Consider the following 22,213-nt stretch of genomic DNA (forward strand, 5'->3'; position numbering starts at 1 on the left):
AATTGAAATAGAAAAAAAAAACTTACTTTTGCTAACTGCATCAGCAATCTCATCTGTGATGTGTGGGTTAGAGCTATCAATGAATTGACCAGCTACATTTTGCTTGCTATACAATTGTGTCCGACTAGCTTGAACACGACTCATAAGTTTTCCGAGGGCAATACTTCGACTGCATATTTTCTTTCCCCCTCCTCTCCCAACCATCTTTTATCTATTCACATATTTTTACAAAATTATCAAACAAAAGGTAGCTTCAATAATAAACAATATATGATGCAAGATAGAGCGGAAAAAATAAACAATAGTAGCCGAATTGTTCATATAGATAACAAGAAAGATAATAGTGAATGTAAATATTGTACAACATAACATAATGAAGGAGAAAAATCAAAATCAAATTTCTTCTTCAACTTCACTCGATTCCTCAAAGACTTCAATTTCACCATCATTAATGAAATTGTCATCTTCCAATATTTGTGTAACCATTTGCACTTCATGTTCTCCTTTATAATCCATAAACATATTTGTAGCCAACGACGAACTAACTCTGAAATTGTCAGTATGTACGCAATTAGTACATTCAGCTTCAATATTAGCTTCCACCTCTACTTGTTGAAAGGCATCTACATCTATACCCTCCTTATGTAGATCACTAGCACTCATATTATACAAATCCCTTGGTTGTGCTTTTACAACAAATTCCCAATTCTCATTGTTTTCATCTTGTATGTAAAATACTTGTTCCACTTGGGATTCTAGCACAAACACATCATCCGACTTTAAAAGTCTATTCTTATTCACACTAACCAAACCATGCTCATCTACCTTATACCCTCTACCAAGGTTTTCTACATCAAACCAACTGCATTTGAAGACAAATACATGATTTTCTCCAGGATAACGCATTTGATATATGTCTCTCAAAACGCCATAGTATTCCTTATCTAAAGCATCATCACCACGCACCATGACACCTGAATTTTGTGTTTCCCTATTTTCTGACCTATCACTGGTGTGGAAACGGAAACCATTTACAATATATGCTGTGTAACGCCCTACAACTCTAGAAGGACCACAAACCAAGTTGTACAAGTCTTTATCACAGCGTCCAAGTTTATAAATTTTTTGTACCTAAATGAACAAATGTTAACATACTTTATTAGCAAAATGGCTTACTGGACAAACTTAAGAAGGAAACCATTTACAATGTATTACTTAAAAGCTTTCTTACTTGATTTTTTATCCATTTGGAAAATTGTTCTTTGTGCGTCCGTTCTACATTTCTTGGACATTCCTTCTCCAATTCCAACTTATGTTTTCTATGACACCATATAAAAACAAATAAATGTGGCTTCTATAGCCTAAAATATACTATACAATTCAAACTAATTAAACATAAGGAATAAAAATGGCTTACTGGACAAACTTAAGAAGTGGATCGTAGTTTTGAAGAATATAAAAATGGATTTGATCACACTCTAGATGATCTAGATGTTTTGGTGTACTCCCCCCAATGGTATGTCCAAGTGGTCTAAAAACCTCAAGGTTTGATTTTAATGTATCCTCTTCTATATCTTCATCGTCATTTCTTACTTTGTGATTGAATTTAGTGTCAATGTCACTCATGTATCTAGAGCAGAATGTTAAGCACTCATCTGCCAAATAACCTTCAGCAATGCAACCTTCTGGATGTGCTCGATTCGAATATATGATTTTAATGTTCGGAGATACCTAATTGAATAAGACATGTTATGTTAGTATTTGAATAATTTGAGTATATTTCTTAAAGAAAAAGTATACCTCTCAATAGGATACATCCACCGATATCGAACTGGTCCATCTATTTTTGCCTCGGTTGCCAGATGTACAACTAAATGCACCATAACATCAAAAAAAGCCGGTGGAAATATCATTTCCAACTTGCATAAGGTGTAAGGAATTGTTTTTTCAAGTTCTTCCAATTAACCAACACTTATGTTTTTAGAGCAAAGGTCTCGGAAAAAAAAAACTTAGTTCAACCAAAGGGTCATAAACCTCTTTAGGTAAAAACCCACGAAGTGCAAGGGGAAGCAACTGCTCAATAAAAACATGATGGTCATGGCTCTTCAAACATGATATCTTTTTTCCATTATCTTTAACACAACGAGAAATGTTTGATAGATATCCATCGGGAGATTTCATTTTTGCAAACATACGACATATGGAAACCTTGGCATCTGACCTCAATGTATATATAGCAATAGGAACACGCACCTTACCATCAACCACTTTAGGATGCAACTTATCTCTGATTTTCATCTTCACCAAATCCAATCGAGCCTTCAAAGTATCTTTGTTTTTGCCTTGTATGCTCATTAAAGTACCTAAGATATTATCAGAGACATTTTTCTCAATATGCATAACATCCAAGTTATGACGAACTTTTAATTTCCTCCAATAAGGCAAGCTAAAGAAAATGCTTTTCTTTTTCCAACCAAACAAGCTATTAGAAGCATCCCTTTTTCTTTTGTTCCCTACAATCTTCCCATATTTTGCTTGTGAGAATCGGCTATAATGTTGTAATACATCATCCTCACTCAATGGAACTGGTGCAACACCTTTTTCAATTTTACCGTCAAAAGAATTGGCATCATTTCTCCACTTATGATTCATTGGAAGCCAACGTCGATGCCCTAAATAACCACCCTTATGCATCAACGAAGTCCGTTTAGTTTCCTTATGACAACATGGACAAGCGTAATAACCTTTGGTAGACCATCCAGACAAATCTGCATACGCAGGAAAGTCATTGATAGTCCACAGTAGTGATGCACGCAAGATGAAATTTGTTTTAGAGTAAGCATCATAGGTTTCAACACCAACCTCCCAAAGCTCTTTTAACTCCTCAATAAGTGGTTGGAGGTAGACGTCCATATTAATTCCAGGACTTGTTGGACCTGGTACTAGTAAAGATAGCATAAATGAATAAGGTTTCATGCATAACCAAGGAGGAAAATTATAAGGGATAAGAACCACTGGCCATATGCTATGTTGTGAATTATTGAAAGGCTGAAAGCCATCACAAGCTAGTCCAAGTCTAACATTTCGCACCTCTTTAGCAAATTCACTATATTCTTCATCAAATGATTTCCATGCATAGGAGTCAGATGGATGTCTCATTGTATCATCCAACCCACTCGCATTGTCATCCTCCAAAAAGCCATCATCCTCCTCTTCCCTGGAAAGGGCATCATCATCTATAATCCTATCACAATCATTCACTTTAGTAGCATCCCTTTCTTTGTGCCAACGCATGTCTTTAGATGTCTTTCTACACATGTACAACCTTTGTAGCCTAGGCTTCAATGGAAAATATCTTAGCACTTTTCTAGAAACCTTTACCCCCTTAGAAGAGCCTTCCTTTTCTTGTTTCCACCTTGATAAACCACAAGTGGGACACTCAATCAATTTTTCATGCTCTTTCCAAAAAAGAATACAATCATTTTCACAAGCATCAATCTTATAATAATCAAGGCCCAAGTCTTTAATGAGTTTCTTAGCCTCGTAATAAGAAGTTGGAAGGTAACCGCCATAGCCTTGACGTTCTAATTGGAGTAAACTATCAAAAGACTTATCAGACCAATTATTCAAAACCTTTAAATGTAATAATTTAACAATATATGACAACTTAGACATTGTTGTGCCATGCATTGTTAATGGTTCTTGGTACTCCTCTAAAAGTTTGAAAAACTTTTTTGCATTTGCATTAGGTTTCTCATACTCCTCAACATTATTTAAAGCCTCTTGAGCACTCCCAACATTCATAGCACCAACTCCACAAGCATCTTGCAACATTGTGAAACCACTATCAGTGTCATTGGACTCATTAACATCATCCCCTTCACTTGATTCAACTAATTCTTCCCCGTGAAGTTCCCAAAAAGTGTACTTCTCATACATTCCACTCTTAAGCAAGTCTAATCTTACATCACATTTTGTTTTAAGAAATATATTGCGACAACAATTACAAGGACACCTAATAGTAGTAGTATCTCGATCATCTTCTCTTACTTTGGAAAGAGAAAAATTTAGAAACTCATCAACACCATTTACATAATCAATAGATGAACGATCTTTTACTTTGACCCATGCCTTATTCAAAATCATTTCCTATATTTAAAGTTTATAATAATTAGATTATATAACATTCAATAATATCACCAAGAACTCCTTATAATATTGTTAACAATTCATACAAGAACAAGAACAATTTAACAACTTGTAGAAGGATTTAATTTCGAGTTGTTCGTAAAACAATTTAACGATTCCAAAAGAACAAGAACAATAAAAACAAGAACAAAGATTACCATTTGTTCCAATGTATGCGTGACAAATCAATTTAGAAAATATTTTCAATACATGACAAATCAACTTAGACAAATCAATTTGAATAAACAAGAACAATTTAAGAAGTTCACATGAACCATTTTACTAGGCTTCATTATAATCTAAAACTAATAAACAAAAAATCTTTTCCCTCATCAAGTATGTATCATCACAATCGCAAAAAATGAGTTCTTTTGCTTCAATTTGAAAAGAAAAATCTAATTCCACCATGACATCAAAACCTTACACAGTGAAATCATAGGCCAAAAACTTACTTTTGCTTTAATCTTATCATCTACAACTTCAATTTTGAAGTAACTCCATCAATTTTTCTTAGCATTACTTTGAAAGAATCTCACATTTCAAAACGCAAGTAATTAGAAAACGCAAGTAAATCTAGAAAAACGCAAGTAATTTCCAATACACATACATAAATCTTATAATTAGAACAAAGCCCAACAAAAAGGCGAAATCTTGTTCCTTCGCAGAGCCAAGACCGAAAACAGGTACAACCCAACATTTCAAAGTGATGAAATACACATACATTAATCTGATAATTACAACAAAGCCCAAGAAATTCAAAGAACAACCCATAAATTGAAATCAACAAGAAACAAGAACAACAAATTTAAAGAAATAAAACGAAAGGCAAAAAAAAATTAAAACTACCTGTCGTGGGTTCAGAGGCGGCTGAAGGGCAGCGTAGCGGCAGCACCGGCGTGCAGAAGGCGGCTGAAAAACCGGCGTGCAGGCGGCAGAGGCTCCGTTGTGCAGGCGGCAATGGCTTATCTCCAGTGTGCGGGATTAGGGCTTGTGAGGGAATCGGGTTTGTGAGGGAAGGGTATGGGCGCCGTATTGATATTCTGAAATTTCGAAAGGAGGCGGGTTTGTGAGGGAAGGGTATGGGCGCCGTTTGATTTTCTGAAATTTCGAAGGGAGGCGGGTTTGTGAGGAAAGGGTATGGGCGCCGTTTGATTTTCTGAAATTTCGAAGGGAGGCGGGTTTGTGAGGGAAGGGTAGGCATGGCCACGGTCCGGGTTGGTCCGGTTCCGTTCCGGTTCCACCCGGTTCCGGTTCCATTTGGAACCTGTCGCGAACAGTTCCGGTTCCGGTTCCGGTTCCGGGCGGTTCCACACGGTTCCTTGGCGGTTCATGAGGCGGTTCCGGCGGTTCCAACTCACGGGACGGGCGGGTCGGACCATCGGTTCCATTTTTTTTTCTTTAAATATTTGTATAATAAAAAAATACTATAATATCGCGGACGTACCTTTGATGATTACTTGATTATTAGCGAAATTCATTGCATGTCAAGTTGTCATCGTTATTGAAATATTTACTAAAAAGAATAGAAAAAAATAAATTAATAAGAAACGAATCAATGATAATGTCGATAAAGATAATTAATAAAAAAAGAGGGAGAAAATGGACTTGAACCTAGTACCCAAAGGAATACTAAGCTGCCTACGTATCCCGAAGAAATCAAAGCCCACGTAGTCCTTTGTCATACCTTTTATTTATAGTTGTTGAATGTTGATTTATCGTTGTCGCTTGTCGGATTGATCCTATTCGTCCTCGTCATCATCATGTGGTTGGTTAGATGCTTCCGCTAACTCTCCTCCTGACGATGGTGCAGATGTATCCATCATCATCCATGGATCATCATCGTCGTCTTGATCATCATCATTCCTTATTCCTTGTGTTCGAATCTCCGCTTGATCCCAATCTTTCTTGCAAACACATATTTGAATACTATGTGGAGCAAGACGAGATCTCTTTTCGTCCGAAACTCTTCTACCTGCACTAAAAGCAGACTCCGACGCAATTGTTGACGCGGGAATTGCAAGGATGGAATTGCAAGGATATTCTTTGCAATTCTCGATAAAATGGGAAATTTTACAGATTTTTCTTTCCACCACTCCAAAATATTATAGATACTTTGGTCTATTTCAAAGTGGTGTTTAAGATAACTATCTAGTTCTAAATATGAGGTCGAGGAAGAAGAAGATGATCCTACAAAACTATCATCTTGACTCATTATGTTAGCTATTACTGAATTATAGTAACAAGGACGTGCCGAAACGCTAGCACGCCTAGACATATCGCGTTTCGGGTTATATACACTAGCGTAAAAATCATAGAGTTCTGCTAAATATTTTTTACATGTTCCTACATAATTATGTACATCAGTAGACGGGCGATCTAACGATTGGTAATAAAATCCTATTACTTTAGTAAGGACCTCAGTTTTAAAACGTGGGTCCAAAATGGTTGCGATTCCATAAATATAAGGAAAATCGGTGAAATATGTCTTCCATTTTTCCATCATATCTGCAAGAATCGGCCTCAAATTTGGGTTAGTATCATCATGTGTATATTTAAGGAGATGATAAAAAATAGTAATACATTCACTTATTACTAAGTGAACGTTCGGTTCATAAACATAAGAAAAAATCTTAGTCGCGTGGTCATACGCTTCTAATATGTTATGTACACCTATAGCTAACTCCCAAGTGTAATCAGCTATGTAACTATCTGTACACTCACTATATAGTTGTGTTATTACTGGACGATAAGCAATCGCCTTTCTTAATAAATCGTTGGTTTAGCCCCAACGTGTAGGAGTATCTAATGACCAATACACTTTTTTAAGTTGGTATTGGTCACATAATTGTTTATATCGTCTTTTTATCTTTCCGATCCTAAGCCACTTCACTATATCCCTAATTGGTTCTAATAAATCACTTAATTGTTTTATGCCTGCTTGGCAAGATAAGTTAACTATATGCGCACAACAACGTATGTGTAATAAGCTATCCCCAAGGATTAAACTAAAAGCAGGTTCGTTAAACAAAAGTTCTATACATTTAATGTTCGCGGTTGCATTATCAGTTGAACAACAAAATATTTTATCTAATAAGTTCCATTCTCTACATATCTCTACTAATCTATATATTATGTTTTCACCGGTATGTCTTTCTGGCATTGTCTCAAAAGCAATTATTCTTTTTTGAATAATCCAATTTCGATCTATCCAGTGTGCTGTTACACACATATAAGGTTCTAAATGTGGGGGAGCAGACCAAATGTCAGTTGTTATGCTAATCCTACCATTAAACGATTTAAACATTTCAACTAATTCATAGCGCATTGATTCGTATAATTTAATTGTGCGTCTTTTAAGAGTACTCCTAGGGATTGCTCTATATTGTGGTTGCAAAGTTTTTCTATTGAGACGCTCGTATGCCCTACTTTCACCGTGGTTAAAAGGCAATTCATCACAAATTACATACCTAGAAAATTCATCAATCATGTCATTACGATTATATCTAAAAGGCATACCTGTGCTGGGAATGTCCCATTGTGTCTGTCGGCTTCCACTTGTGGTCCCGCTGCCGCTTGCTGCATGAGTTTCTTTTGTGATTCCATGCTTCTTTGCCAAATCTTTGTTAAAAGATCCCGTACCACCACCTAACACGTATTCACAAAACACAATAAATAACATTTTATAAAACATGAATATATAATGTATGAATGTATTATGTATGTATAAAAAACTTAAAAAGTATTTACCTCTGGCGAAACTTTATGAAACTAAGGACTTTACTCCTTGACTTTCACAAATTTGACAAGTGCATAAGAAAATATCTGGATTCTCGGTTGGTTCTTTTGTGAAATACGACCACACATGTGAAACAGCTCTACCACTAGGAGGTGGCATTGCCGGAAAAGGTTGTCTTATTGGTTCATCTTCATCTAAATAAATAATTTAAAATTATAAAACTATAATTAAATAAATAAATAATTTAAAGTTTAATTAATTTGAAAATTAATTTGAAGAATAAAATTATAAAACTAACCGATAGTTTGGAAATTGACTCGTTTACCACGAGCTTGTCTTTGTTGTTGTTGTTCTCCTTGTTCTTCATGTGACCTTGTTGATGACTGTCGAGATATATGTATCCCAATTGGGGTCGTTGGTTCCTCTTCTTGTTCTTCTTCTTCATCAATTTGTATTTCTCTTTCCACTTCTTCTGCATAATAATGTAATTCTGGGTCGTACCCTTCCGAATAATTATGTTCATAATTATAATTACTAATGGAAGGTGTTGTTGATACCGACGGAGTAGAAGTGGCCTTTCTTTTGGAGGAACTGGAACCTCCCAATGATTTTGCCACTTTAGTAATTTTTTTTGTGGCTTTTTTCAAAAATAAAGACATGATTGATAATATTGAAGTAATAATAGAAATATAGAATTAAGAAATAAATAAATAATTAATTATGTAACTAACTAAATTAAGAAATAATTAAAAGACTAATTATGTAATTAAGAGAATAATTGCGTAATTAAAGAATTAAGTAGAGAGAGTAAGTAGAGAGAGTAGGAGAAGAGATGAGTTGTGAATGAAAATGATTGAAAGTGATGAGTATATATAGAGGAGAATGCAACGGCTAGTTAACGGTAACAAACGGTCATATTTTGGCGAACCGGTTCCATGGAACCGGTGGGCCGGTTCAACCGGACCGGTCCCGGTTCCGGTTCCAGAACCGGTTCCATGGAACCGTTGGACCGGTTTTCCCGGACCGGTTCCGGTTCCAAACCGCGGGTTATTTACCCGGTTCACGACGGTTTTTTCCGGCGGTTTCACGGTTCCGGCAACTTTTTTTCCGGCGGTTTCACGGTTTCGCGGTTCGAGGCGGTTCGGAACCTGTCGCAAACGGTTTCGGTTCGGGGCGGTTCGGAACCTGTTCGGGACCGGTTCGGTTCCGGGTAACCCGCCCCGTGGCCATGCCTAGGGAAGGGTATGGGCGCGGGATTATGAGGGATTGGGTTTAGTTTTAAGAGGGAAATGAAAAAAAAAATTATTAGTATAAGGTTTTTTGCAACGACTTTATTGTATCTGTATATTTAAATATTTTTCGCAAAAATATATACTGTTACGAATTATTTATTTAAGTTTAACAACAACATTGTTTGTTGCAAAAAACTGGGTTACACCGGGAAATTTATCAAAGGGGTGGAAAAATTTATTTTTTTTTTGGCAACGATTATTTAGCAACAACAATGGATTTTGCAACAACTTATATTTTTCGCAACGAAAAAAATTTAGTCGTTGCTAAAACTTGTTGCTAAAAACAAGTTTTCTTGTAGTGTAATTAGGAGAGAGGAAAAAAAAGTAAAATGAAAGGTTTAAATTGTGTTTTTATAGTAAGAAGAAGGTGGGATTCATATTCCAAAAGAAATGTAGCAAAAATTTTAGGAACCCAAAATGAAAAACATAGCTAAAATTATAGGACAAAGGGAATATACTCGTATTAAGCGTGGCATATCATTAGGTGTTTCCCTTATGCATGGCATAATGACAAAGTTTAGTTATCCAAAAAGAGCTATATTCTATGGTACACATATAATATTACATTCACTAATTGTTGTGAGAGATGGTCTTTCAAAGGGACTGTTTATAATGGACCGACTCATAATAATTTTTAGGTTACCTCAAGTAGGCATTTATAATAAATCAAGTAGGGGTTCAAAGTAAGTCAAGTAGGTGTTTTTAGCATGTTGAATTTGTCAAGTCGGTGTTTTTAAGTATGTATGTCGTAGGTGTTTAGGTCATTTTCTATAAGGGTTTAGGTTATATGTTGTAAGTGTCTTGTTATGTGCAGTAGGTTTTTTATTAAGTATTGTAGCTATTTATGTTATGTGAAGTAAGAGTTTATATCATGTGCTGTAGGTGTTTCGGTTATTTGGTGTAGGAGTTTATGTTATGTGTTGTAGGTGTTTAGGTTATTTGTTTTTGATGTTTTTGTTATGTGTTGTATGTGTTTAAGTTATTTGTTGTAAGGGTTTATAATGAAGATCTGCAATGGCCTACTTTCATATAAAAAAATACCTACTTTAGTATGCAGATCACTAATCTCTAGTAAGCAGAAACATATATTTCAATTATAAAAATACCAACTATAGATATTAAATATGTCTACTTAAGTATGTAAAAATATTGATTGTAACTAGTTTAAAATGTCTATATCAACTATTCAAAATGTCTACTTCATTGGAAATAGCATCTGCTTCAAAACGCAAAAACACCGACTATAACTATTTCAAATGTTCACTAAAAAGTTATTTAAATGCCTACTTTAATATGCAAAAAAAGCTACTAATACTAGTTCAAATGCCACCTAAAACTAATTCAAAATACCAACTAAAAATTGTATTAGGTATTTGTGAAGTGCGTACGCGTATTTTGAAGAAGCTCATGTTTTTCTTATTTTAAATGAATTGGACCTGACTTTGAGAGTTGTCTCTCAAATAAACGGTCTCTCAAGAGACCCACTATATTACATTTGTATTTCTATATTGATTTCATGAAGGCTGATTGGCTAGATTAACCCAATCCTTAAATTTCGTCACCTCTTTTCATTTTATCGCCACCCTCCTCCAAATGAAATTACGAATTTACCCCTGATTTTAAAAAAAATTACAACTTTTCCACTCCCTATAAATTTCTTATTTATAATAATAATAATAATAATAATAATAATAATAATAACAATAATAATAATAATAATAATATCAATAACAACAATAATAATAATAAGTAACTTTATTATATTCTTCGAAAAGAATATAAATAAAATTAATAATAATAACAGTAATAATAATTATAATAACAACAATAATAAAATTAAAATTAATAATAAATATTCAAAAAGAAAAAAAATTTAATTGAATCGCCCAGAATCGAGCGATTTAATTAATATTTTTTTTTTCTTTTTGAATAATAATAATAATAATAATAATAATAATAATAATAATAATAATATTATTATTATTATTATTATTATTATTATTATTATTATTGATAATAATGATAATATGGGAAAACTAAAAGTCTTAATCAATCATGAGTATCATTATAGTGGGAAAACTAAATTAATTAGTTCACTAATTATTCATGTAATTGCAATTAAGGGGCTAATTAATTTTCATTGGAAAGTTAATTAGTGGGATTTTTCAAGATATATTTGCTAAAAAAAAGAAACTACATGCAAAATTGCACCTTCTCCCAAAAGGTAGTCTTTATTTGTGAATTCCCAAAGGTGGTTGATTAAGTATTGCAATTAATGACTTTTTTAATTGCAATTAAATTGCACCTTCTCCCAAAAAGTTATTATTATTATTATTATTATTATTATTATTATTCAAAAAGAAAAAAAAATTGAATCGCCCCAAATCGGGCGATTGGACCCCGGTTCAATCGCCATTTTTTTACATTTTCCTCAAATTTTTACATTTTCCTCTTGCTTTTACATTTTCCATTTCCTTCTCCTTTCAATCCTCTTTCCTGATTCCTTATGCTTTCTCATTTCCCATTTTATTGGGTTAATTTTTTGGTACACTGTTCATTCAAATTTTTACATCTTCCTCTTGCTTTCCCACTTCCCATTTCCTTCTCCTTTCAATCCTCTTTCCTGATTCCTCATGCTTTCTCATTTCCCTTTTTTTGGGGGTAATATTTGGTTTATTTACTGGATTTCTCTTTGTTCATCGAAAAAAAATGAATTCATCGGCAGTATTGATTAAAGCTACTGATGAAGGTGCCGCCATTAAATCTGGTGCACGACAACACCATCAGTCCATCAACAAACTAATTTTGTTTTGATTTCTTTAATTTTTTCCTGATTTCTTTAATTTTTTCTTGATTTCTTTAGCTTCTTTTTATATTATTAGTTATGAAACTATACTTCTACTTATTTCCAAGTGATCAGTGTTTCAAAACAATTCTTGAGTTTGATTAAGTGTTGGTTGCACCACTGGTTTATAATTTGTTTGAGAGAATGATGTTAGTATCATTGATATTTTAATTCCTATATTGGGATTATTCTTCATGTCATTTCTAGCTTTATTAGTTGTATTCAAAACACTAACCTACACTTTTTCATATGTAAGTATTGCTACTGCTTTGTGTTAGATTTAGATTAGAATGGATGATTATAAAGAATTGTGCGACTTATTAACTGAACTTTATTGCCCAAATTGAAGAATACATACAAACCAGAGTAAATTCGATGGCTTGTATTCAAGATTTTGGAGTGAATACAATTGATTCGAAAGCTGATTTGTTGTCAGTGGCTTATATTAATAGTTAAATGATGATATATCTAATACCGATGTTGTACCTTAAATTCGGTATAAGATTTGAGAGCATAGAAACAACTCAAAATGAATCGACAATCAAGCGCTTGCATTGGTTTTTATGGTCATTTGTTTTCTTTGTTGTGTTTGAACCAAATTACAAAGATGTTTATCTTTAATTTCATGTTGGAGACTTTGGTTTTATTTGTTGAACCATTTTGAAAAAGAGATCCATCGTTTTAATAATTTTTAAGTGTTGATTCGATTTCATTTAATCCATGTTGAGGACATATTCGCTTTAAAAGATGATACGATTGTTGTTCAGAGGTCTATTTCAACACTTTGTAATTGAACAAGCAATTCATTTACAATAGTATTATAGCATTTACATTTATATTTGAGTTGGTTGCTATTTGAACAACTTAGCTACATATTGTGGCTAAACATATAACGCCTTTTATACGTTTTTATGGATTATTTTGATGTTGCTACCCTCTATTACCTATAAATATTCAGCCCTTGCATCATTCACATCTTTGCAATGCATTAATATTCTAATATTTACATTCGTATTATTGCTAATAGAATTACATAAAATAGCATTATGAAATTCGATAGTGTAACCCACAACTAGTTATCCTATATAAACTAGAAAAGGAGGAATATCATAGATAATCGTTGGAGCATGTTTTTATCTTCATGTAACTCATCTTATTTTTTTATCATATTTTCAAAAATTATATAAATATGATTTTTTGGCAAACAATTGACAGGTAGTAGTTAATAGCTAATTATAATGGTTGATTTAATCAACAGATTTTACTGAGCAGCTTATTCAAAAACAGTTTATTCATAATATTAAGTTGTTTCAACTAACTAATTTATCAAACACTAGCAGTGTATTATTTGACAAATCAAGCTCTATTTATGTCAAATTAAGCTAAAATTTCCTAATAAAGTATTTGTCCAAACACCACCAAAGTTGTTGTATAAGCAATTATGTGCACAATATATAGCATCATAGGTCAACTCATTCTAATTGTATAGATGGTCATGGGTCAAAGATACTATTGGACCCCACTTCAGATCTGCCCATAATTTAGGGTCTAGGTCCTATTTTTTGAGACATGTCTTTGGACCCATTTAAGACCCAGATCTATTAAACCCATCTTAGACCCTTCAGACCCGATCTATTATGCAACCCAAAATTATTCTTAAATTCGTTCTAAACCTCTTTGAGCTACTCTTGTGAGAGATCGTCTCTCGGTGTGATAACCTCGAAATAAGAAGCTCATATGATAATAATTATGTTAATTAGGTTATTCAACCCACATATATGGAGAACATTTCATGATGAGGTCGTCTCACACAAGAATTTATGGACTTATTTTTATACTTCATTTATTTAGGACCCATTTAGGACCATCCTACTTTAAGATCTATTTAGGACCCATTTAGAATCTTAGACGCATCAGACCCGATGGGTCTGGTTCTGGGTTAAAGATATTCACGTTCTAAGGGTCCGGGTATAAGTCCACTAAATATTAATGATATAGGTCCTGGTCTAGCAGAATCTGACCAGACCTGACCCATGACCAGAGAAAATTCAATTAAATCCCCAACTTCAACTATTTCAATTTGATTACTTTAAACCATTAAAGGTTAAGCTTTTTCATTTTATATTTAATTTTTAAATAAAGCAGAACTTCTTAGTGCAATGTACGTGTAATATAATCTATCAATGATCAAAGTGCTTTTTAATCATCATCATCATCGTACTAAGTGTATCCGGTCATAGAAACTATGGTTAGGCTCTAGGGAGAAATTGAAGACGGCAACCTATACCCAAAGAGGAGAATGCGACCAAAGAGTTCGTCGACTTGAAAAGGACGCCCAGTTAGAAAGATACATACAACGAGAGAGAATTAGTGCAGTTGAACCCGTAAGCACTTATCAACTAAATTAAAGCACAAGTAATCACACATAACAAAAAACGTCAAAAACTATTGTTCATCCAATATGGTAGATCACAAATTAGGAGTAATATCTAAACTATTTGCATGACAATTTTTGATTAAATTAGAACAATATTCACTATAAAATGAGACAACATAGTACATTCTTATGAAAGAAAAAAGTAAATCCTTTCTCATTCATTAATTGCACTAAAAAAAAAAAAAAAAGAAGCAAGGAATACATTAGATACTATCTTATTCAACAAAGACCTAGACCTATGCATACTACTAATCTTCATCTCTTTAACTTCACTCCCTCTTATTATATACAACAAACTACACTAAGTAATCAAATTTTTTTTTCATGCAATGTTACTCATCATTCACAAAAATCAATCAAAGCCTCAACCAACAAATCATTAAACATTAAAACCTCTAAATCAACTCCTAGCTCTAATATCTCCTCATCAAACTTGTTCCAATGCCTTTGCTTGTCCATAAACTCCATTTCCTCCTCTAAACCTTTTTCTCCCCTTTTAAACCACCATATTTCCTTTCTTATGTAAGCTTTGATGTTTGCTTCGGTTGCATTATCATCGTCTCCTCTTAGTTTGCACTTTTCATGATCTTCTTCTTCTACTTCATCCTCGGTTTCATCGTTTTCATCTTCATAAACACCGGCAAGGCTCTCAAACAACTGGATGCTTTGAAGGAGCCTTTGTTTTGTTCCTGTAATTATTCATTCACAATGAGTTTTCAGCATACAGAAATCGAATATTGTATCAATTTGTGAGTAATAGGAAGGTGTACATACTTTCCATGTTAGCCAAACTTTGATCGAAAGACGAGATAAAGTCTTCATTTTCTGAGGCATCATCTCTGAATGGAGACTCAAGAACAGAAACTGGGCTTTGCTGCTCTGTTTCTTCTTCACTTTCTATGTTATTATCATCCTGCAATTACACAATTTACAACATTCAGTAACAGCTAAAACTCACACTGATCATTATCAATCAACTAATGAAATGTATTAAAAAAATTCCCACAAAAGTGTGTCTCATCCAGTATGTATGATAATCACTAGAGCTATTAATCATTCACGGTGTTCAAATATCTGATATATTTATTAAAAACTTTACTTCATTTTGTGATATATAAATAGATATATACTATATATATATATATATATATATATATATATATATATATATATATATATATATATATATATATATATATATATATATATATATATTATAAATTAATAAAGCAAATGAATTAAAAATACAATGGATTGCCTCTTTGAACCGGAAGTCGGGCATCCACCGATCCTTATGTAGATTCGTCCATGATTATTGATTCGACTCGAAAATTAGGTCCAATCCAATAAATTGAAATTCAATCTACCTTGTCCATATTTGCCAAATTTGATGTTTGTATAAAAATTAAGTTAATATTAAAGTGAGTTAATATTCTACCCACTACAATTAAAACAGCGAGAAACAGATCTAAAGTTCAGTAATCCCCAAGTAGTTTGCTGTTTCAAGCAGTGGTCAACGATGAAACGCGCTAATCCTATACAAGACGACAGAGTATGACCTCATTTACATGATTATTAAACCAAAATTCCAACACATAGTTGGTGACTTAAGTGTCATGTTACTGTCAAAGGCTCCCCGTATACCCTCAACCACCAGACACCTGCATTACTTGTGCTTTTCTAATTACATATTAAATCACATTTTATTACTAATTCTTTTCTTTATCTTTCTAGCTAGCATGATTAGCTAGCTAACTATTGGGTCATTGTCACCTCCTCATTTACTTTCTCCATTTTATAATACTTGCACTTATCAACTCTTATGATTGTTTTAAAATACTTGCTCTATTATTTACATTTTTGGCAAAAAAATAAAAAAAACTCAATAATTCTCTATTTTACCCCTACTTTGTTGTCACTCATCACATCATTACTTTTTCATCTATCATTTAAAGGGGTAAAATAGACGTAAATGCATTGAAAGTGACTTTTTTTTAATCCTTATGCATCAAAAAGTGCAACTAATTAAGAATAGAGATAGTATTACTAAACAGTCTCTTAAAGCTTTATTTCATTTAATTAATAAATTTTATTCTAATATATTTTATCCATCACTTACAGTCTAAAGTTCGCGCTACACAATAATAACTAATAGGTGATGTGCAATTACCAAAAATAAGAATATGGTTTATTGTTTTTCAAATCCTCTTCAAATTTTAATTTTCACTTTTAATAGTCGGATATAGGGGTTATAATAAGGAAGTAATGTTCAATTCAATTAAAAGGTCCAAAGGGGTAGAAAGGGGGTCCATGTAGAGCATTGTGAATGATTGTAAATATAGAAGTATGAAATAAGCACAAAGAACATTGCACAAAGTGAGAATTTATGCACTTACTAGGAACTTTTGAAGAAAAGAATATGGTCCATTTGGAAAACATTTGAGGAAGTATGAAACTTTTACTTTTCCATTACAAATTGTTAAGGATTAACCACACTTTTCCTTTTTCAAAAAAGCACACAATTTAGAATGATTAATAAGTATTACTATAACATGTGCAATAGAAAAGAAACAAAACAAGATAAGACCCTTTGTTTCCTGTACAACAATTGTGTTTAATTTGTCAAGCGGGATCGATATTGGTAGACCATGTAACAAGATAGAATTTATATTTTTTAATTTGTTTGATATTAAAGAAGATGTAGCAAAAATACTTGAAATGTCTAGATGATTGAAAATGATAGATGAAATGTCTAGATAGAATAAGTGACAAAATATAAAATCATTGTCAAATAAGTTTAGTAAACTAATTATAATTAAGTGGAAATTGCATCAAATTCAACTCTAAAGACAAAGTTCGATGGTTCTTTTGAACGCTATAAAGCGCGTCTTGTTGGTGATGGTAAATCTCAAAGGGGAGGCATTAACTGTGATGAAAATTTTAGTCCGGTTGTGAAACCTACTTCTATTTCCATTGTTTTAAGCATTGCTCTTTCCAAGTCTTGGTCCATTCATCAGCTGAATGTTAAGAATGCCTTTCTTCATGGTCACCTGACTGAAACCGTCTACATGCATCAACCTATGGATTTTCGTGATCCTGCTCGTCCCGAACATGTCTGTCTTCTTCGCAAATCTCTTTATGGTCTCAAACAAGCCCCCCGAGCTTGGTACCAGCGGTTTGCCAATTTTATGACCACTATTGATTTTCCTAACAGTATCTCTGATTATTCTCTTGTTGTTTACTATCATGGTTCTCATATTATTTATCTCTTGTTGTATGTGGACGATATTATTCTTACGGCTTCTTCTGATAAGCTCCGTCAGTCTATTATGTCCAAACTTAGCTCTGTGTTTGCTATGAAGGACTCTTTTTCTTTCAACAGAGGTATGCATCTGAGATTCTTGAAAAAGCAGGCATGTCTCACTGTAAGTCTGTTTCTACTCCTGTTGCTACGTTTGGGAAACTTGGTGCTAATGCGGGTTCTCCTTGTGATGATCCTACGTTGTATCGTAGTGTGGCTGGTGTTTTACAATGTCTTACCTTTACTCGACCGGATATTTCCTATGTCGTTCAGCATGTTTGCCTATATATGCGTGATCCTTGAGTTGAGCATATGGCTGCTATTCACCGCATTCTTTGCAATGTCCAGGGTACTCTAAACCACGGTCTGCAATTGTATCGCTCTCCTAATTTATCTCTTTTATCCTATACCGATGCTGACTGGGGTGGTTGCCCTAACACCCGCCGCTCTACTTCTAGCTACGGGTGTTTTCATAGGTGATAATCTAGTATCTTGGTCCGCTAAACGGCAGCCTACTGTGTCTAAATCCAGTGTCGAGGCTGAATATTGTGGTTTTTCTAATGCTGTTTCTGAGAGTTGTTGGATTCGTAACTTACTCCTTGAGCTTTACTGTCCTATTACTATGGCTACTATTGCCTATTGCGACAATGTTAGTGCGGTTTATTTGACCAGTAATCCAGTGCATCACCAGCACACTAAACAAATTGAGATTGACATTCACTTTGTTCGTGAGAAAGTTAAACGTGGTGATGTTCGGGCACTTCATCAGATTGCTGACATTTTCACTAAAGGCCTTCCTCAGGTCTTATTTGATGATTTTTGATCCAGCCTCAGTGTGTGTCAACCTCCCGATTCGACTGCGAGGGATGTGTTAGAATAATATCTTTTGATTGATAGGATATTTTGTATGATCAATATAATTGTGTAGATTATTGTGCAAATATTTAGTTTCCTAAATTATAGACTGTATTCTTGTATATAACATTATTCCATCTAATGAGAATGACAAGCAATCTATTCTTTCACCATATACATTCTTTATAAGAATGTCAATAGATAACAGAGAGAATACCCTTTTTAAAATGTATATTAAACATGATAAATTATATATGAAAAATTATCTAGTATCACTCTAAATAATACTCCTTATATTAATTTACACTATATGTTTGTGATTTGGAGGGATGAATTTTTTTTCTTCGTTTAGATAGCAATTTTAAAGTTGAGGGAATCAAGAGGAAAGGATTTGAAGGAGTTTAGTATTTTTATTTTTGTTAATAGTCAAATCATTTTACTATTTTGTTTTCTAATTTGAATGAAATTATGTCATTTTTCTTTTATGATCTTTAAATATAGAAATTTTATCTTTTTTATTTCCTTTCATTTTCCTCCAAAACAAACAAATAAATTATTTGCTTCCAATTCCCTTCTCTATCTTTCTTCTCCCTCACTTTCTCTTCACTCATTTTTCTTTCTATCCTAATGCTCCATCCAAACATATTATTAGTCTCTTGACAATTAAGAAAACATATACTACTATAATATACACTTCCATATAATAACCATTAATTCTACATAAGATATTAAATATTGATTGGAGATTCAAACATAATAAACATTGATCCAACTTAGTTGTGAGATTTATCTTTGAATTATAAAATTATTATTTATACATTTAATATCTATTTGCAGCCTTAAACAATGGTGAATCCAGAATTCAAAATCATGAGTTGCACTGACGTGTTGATGTAAATTAATAAAAAATTCAACAAAGTTTTATTTGTAAAATAAACAATTTAAAAATGTTTTATTACTCCAAATTGACTTCTATGAGTAAAATATCTCAATAATAATCTTATCTCACTGCCACTATAAATTAAAAAGGGCAATAAATGTCATCTACACCGCATCGTACAAAGCTAGTTACAAGTTACAACGAGATCAAAGTTTGACATAGTGAATATAGACGATTGAATCTTATTTGAATTGTCTAGTCGCATACTTTAATCAAATTAACTTTTTATAATTTTTATATGTGCATATTTCAATATACAAATAACTAAAAAAAATAATAAGAAACTACCTTATCAATATGTCCATTAGCAAAAAACTATCTTTTTTTTTTGCAAAAAACTACCTAATGTAATATATTTCTCTGCAAATAACTACCACTTAATAGAAAACGTGAATTGACTGTTAAGTTTGAGAGTTTTACCAATTTAAAAGGTTAAGTTTTCTATGTGAGAATATCTCATTGATCCTCATAGTTTTAAATAATTAAAAATTAAAACACATAAATCAACCAAAAAAATAAATCAACCAAAAAAAAAGATATTTGACGCCATTTTACCCATCATAATGATATAGTTTCAAAAAACGGACACCGTGATTACTCTTCTGCAGTAACTCTTTCGGAAATTCGGTCGAAACAAGTACTTATTTAACTATTTACCGACATGTAAATCGAACAAGATATTTAACGTTATTTTTACCCATAATAATGATGATTTTAAAAAAAACGGAAGTCGCAATTACTCTTATAGGGTAACTCTTTTAAAAATCTGGTCAAAACAAATAATTATTCGCCTATTTTGCGACACTTAAACCGAAAAAGATTTTTAACGTCATTTTTTACCCATCATAATATCTTTTATAAAATGGACATCGCAATTATCTTTATAAGGTAACTCTTTTGAAAATAAGTACTTGTTTCGTTCGAATTTTTGATAAAGTTACCCATTAGGATAATCACGACGTTAGTTTTTTGAAAAAATATCATTATGATTAGTAAAAATAACATCAAATATTTTTTTTTGTTAAATTATGTGTTTTAATTTTTAATTATTTGAAAATACAAGGATCAATGAGATCATGCCACATAGACAACTTAACTTCTCAAATTGGTCAAACCCTCAAATTTAACGGTAAATTAACATTTTCTGTTAAGTAGTAGTCATTTGCAGGAAAAATATATTACATTAGATAATTTTTTAAATAACATATTAGACGACGTAAAAAGTCAAATGTAATAAATATAATATAATATAGAAAATACAAGGTAAAGAAAAAAAGAAAAATTATTTTTTAAAAAAAGTGTGCGTCCGCCTAAGGCCTTTAAAGGTCTCATATATGATAATTCAATTAATTAATAACAATAACAATTATTAATTGTTTTCACTAATTTGAGTCACTAATCAAGCTAAATAGTAAGATTAATTAAAATAAGTACTTTAGTAGTTTAGTTTAGTAAAACCTTAAAAGTAGATGTAACTTCAAACGTGAGCAAACCACATACTTACGAGATCGTAGGATACTTGTAAAACTGTCAATTTCTTAATCGCATCCTATGAACTATGAAGTATGAGAGTGAATTTAAAATTAAATTAAACCCAAAAAAGAAAAGGTAAAAATTAAAAAATGAAGAAAAGATAAAAAGTAGTCACCTTTGTCGGGCCCACTTCAGAATCCGATGCAAAGGAAGGAGCGTTTGTTGTGGGTCCCACTACTAAATCTGACGGCTGTGATTCATTTCTTTCCTCACCAAACGATTTAAACCGTAAAATGTCCTTAACTTTTACAGTGACCACCATAGTTGTGTTGTTTATCGCCTCACCCGATAATTTCTTTTGTTTCTTCTTAGCATTCCATTTCACTAAAAACGTTTTAGAAAATGTCCTCGTTAACGTCAACGACGTTGACGAAGAAGAATGGAATGACTTCAGTGCGTTAAGAATCTTCCCGAATGCGGCTTCTGCGACGGCTCGTGATCGGCTTCGGCTCCTTTGAAATTTATTGGAGTTTGGACCCGAATTGGTAACAGAACAAGTGCTGCTATCGGGTAGTATTAGCGGGTAAGATTTGAACCCGGAAGAAGAGCTGGAATTGAGATTGTAGTTAGTGCTAAGAATACTATCTGATCTTAGGAATTCTTTTAACATTTTGGGGTTATTGAATTCTGTTGATGGTGTTTTTTCTTGTTCCATGTTTGTTTTGGGGATAGGAGGAGTGAGGAAGATAAGGGAGGAGAATAAGGAGAGAATGATGAGTGTAGGAAAAAAGAGGGAAATGAGGGGATGTATTAATAGAGATTACGGAGAGGGATGTGATCACTGTGAGACAGAAAGCATATCTTGGGTCAGCCGAATACAGAGGGTGTCACGTGAGACCGTCTCATTTAAGAATTTAGTGTACTTAATTTAGAATTTGATTTTTTTTTTTTTTAAATTTGAAGTTAAACTAGGTGAAGTTTTATAACAATTCTATATATCTAACTAAAAATTTAATATAATTAATTTAGTAAAAACCTTAACGTATTCGGTTAATAAAATTAAAACACACATTAAACACAGTTTTGGGTTAAAAGTCATATATTCGGTAAATAATATTTCATACTAATAACTCGTGTATTGCACGA

At 32.8% G+C, this 22,213-nt stretch overlaps 2 protein-coding genes across 2 annotated transcripts; both read right to left on the reverse strand.

Moving 5' to 3' along the window:
* Positions 1-1,643: 1,643 nt before the first annotated feature.
* LOC130802575 (uncharacterized) lies at positions 1,644-11,861 on the reverse strand. The gene is made up of 4 exons (XM_057666587.1): positions 11,787-11,861; positions 2,010-4,149; positions 1,801-1,870; positions 1,644-1,731 (listed from the first exon to the last, which is right to left on the reverse strand). Exons 1-4 carry the CDS (start codon positions 11,859-11,861, stop codon positions 1,644-1,646), a joined length of 2,373 nt encoding a protein of 790 aa, XP_057522570.1.
* A 2,645-nt stretch (positions 11,862-14,506) lies between these two features.
* Positions 14,507-21,867, reverse strand: LOC130802755 (uncharacterized). Its single transcript, XM_057666811.1, has 3 exons — positions 21,243-21,867; positions 15,273-15,411; positions 14,507-15,187 (listed from the first exon to the last, which is right to left on the reverse strand). The coding sequence occupies exons 1-3, from the start codon at positions 21,780-21,782 to the stop codon at positions 14,838-14,840; spliced, it is 1,029 nt and encodes a 342-aa protein (XP_057522794.1). The 5' UTR covers positions 21,783-21,867; the 3' UTR covers positions 14,507-14,837.
* Positions 21,868-22,213: the final 346 nt, after the last annotated feature.

Source organism: Amaranthus tricolor, chromosome 16 (assembly GCF_026212465.1).
Source record: "Amaranthus tricolor cultivar Red isolate AtriRed21 chromosome 16, ASM2621246v1, whole genome shotgun sequence".
Lineage (NCBI taxonomy): Eukaryota > Viridiplantae > Streptophyta > Magnoliopsida > Caryophyllales > Amaranthaceae > Amaranthus > Amaranthus tricolor.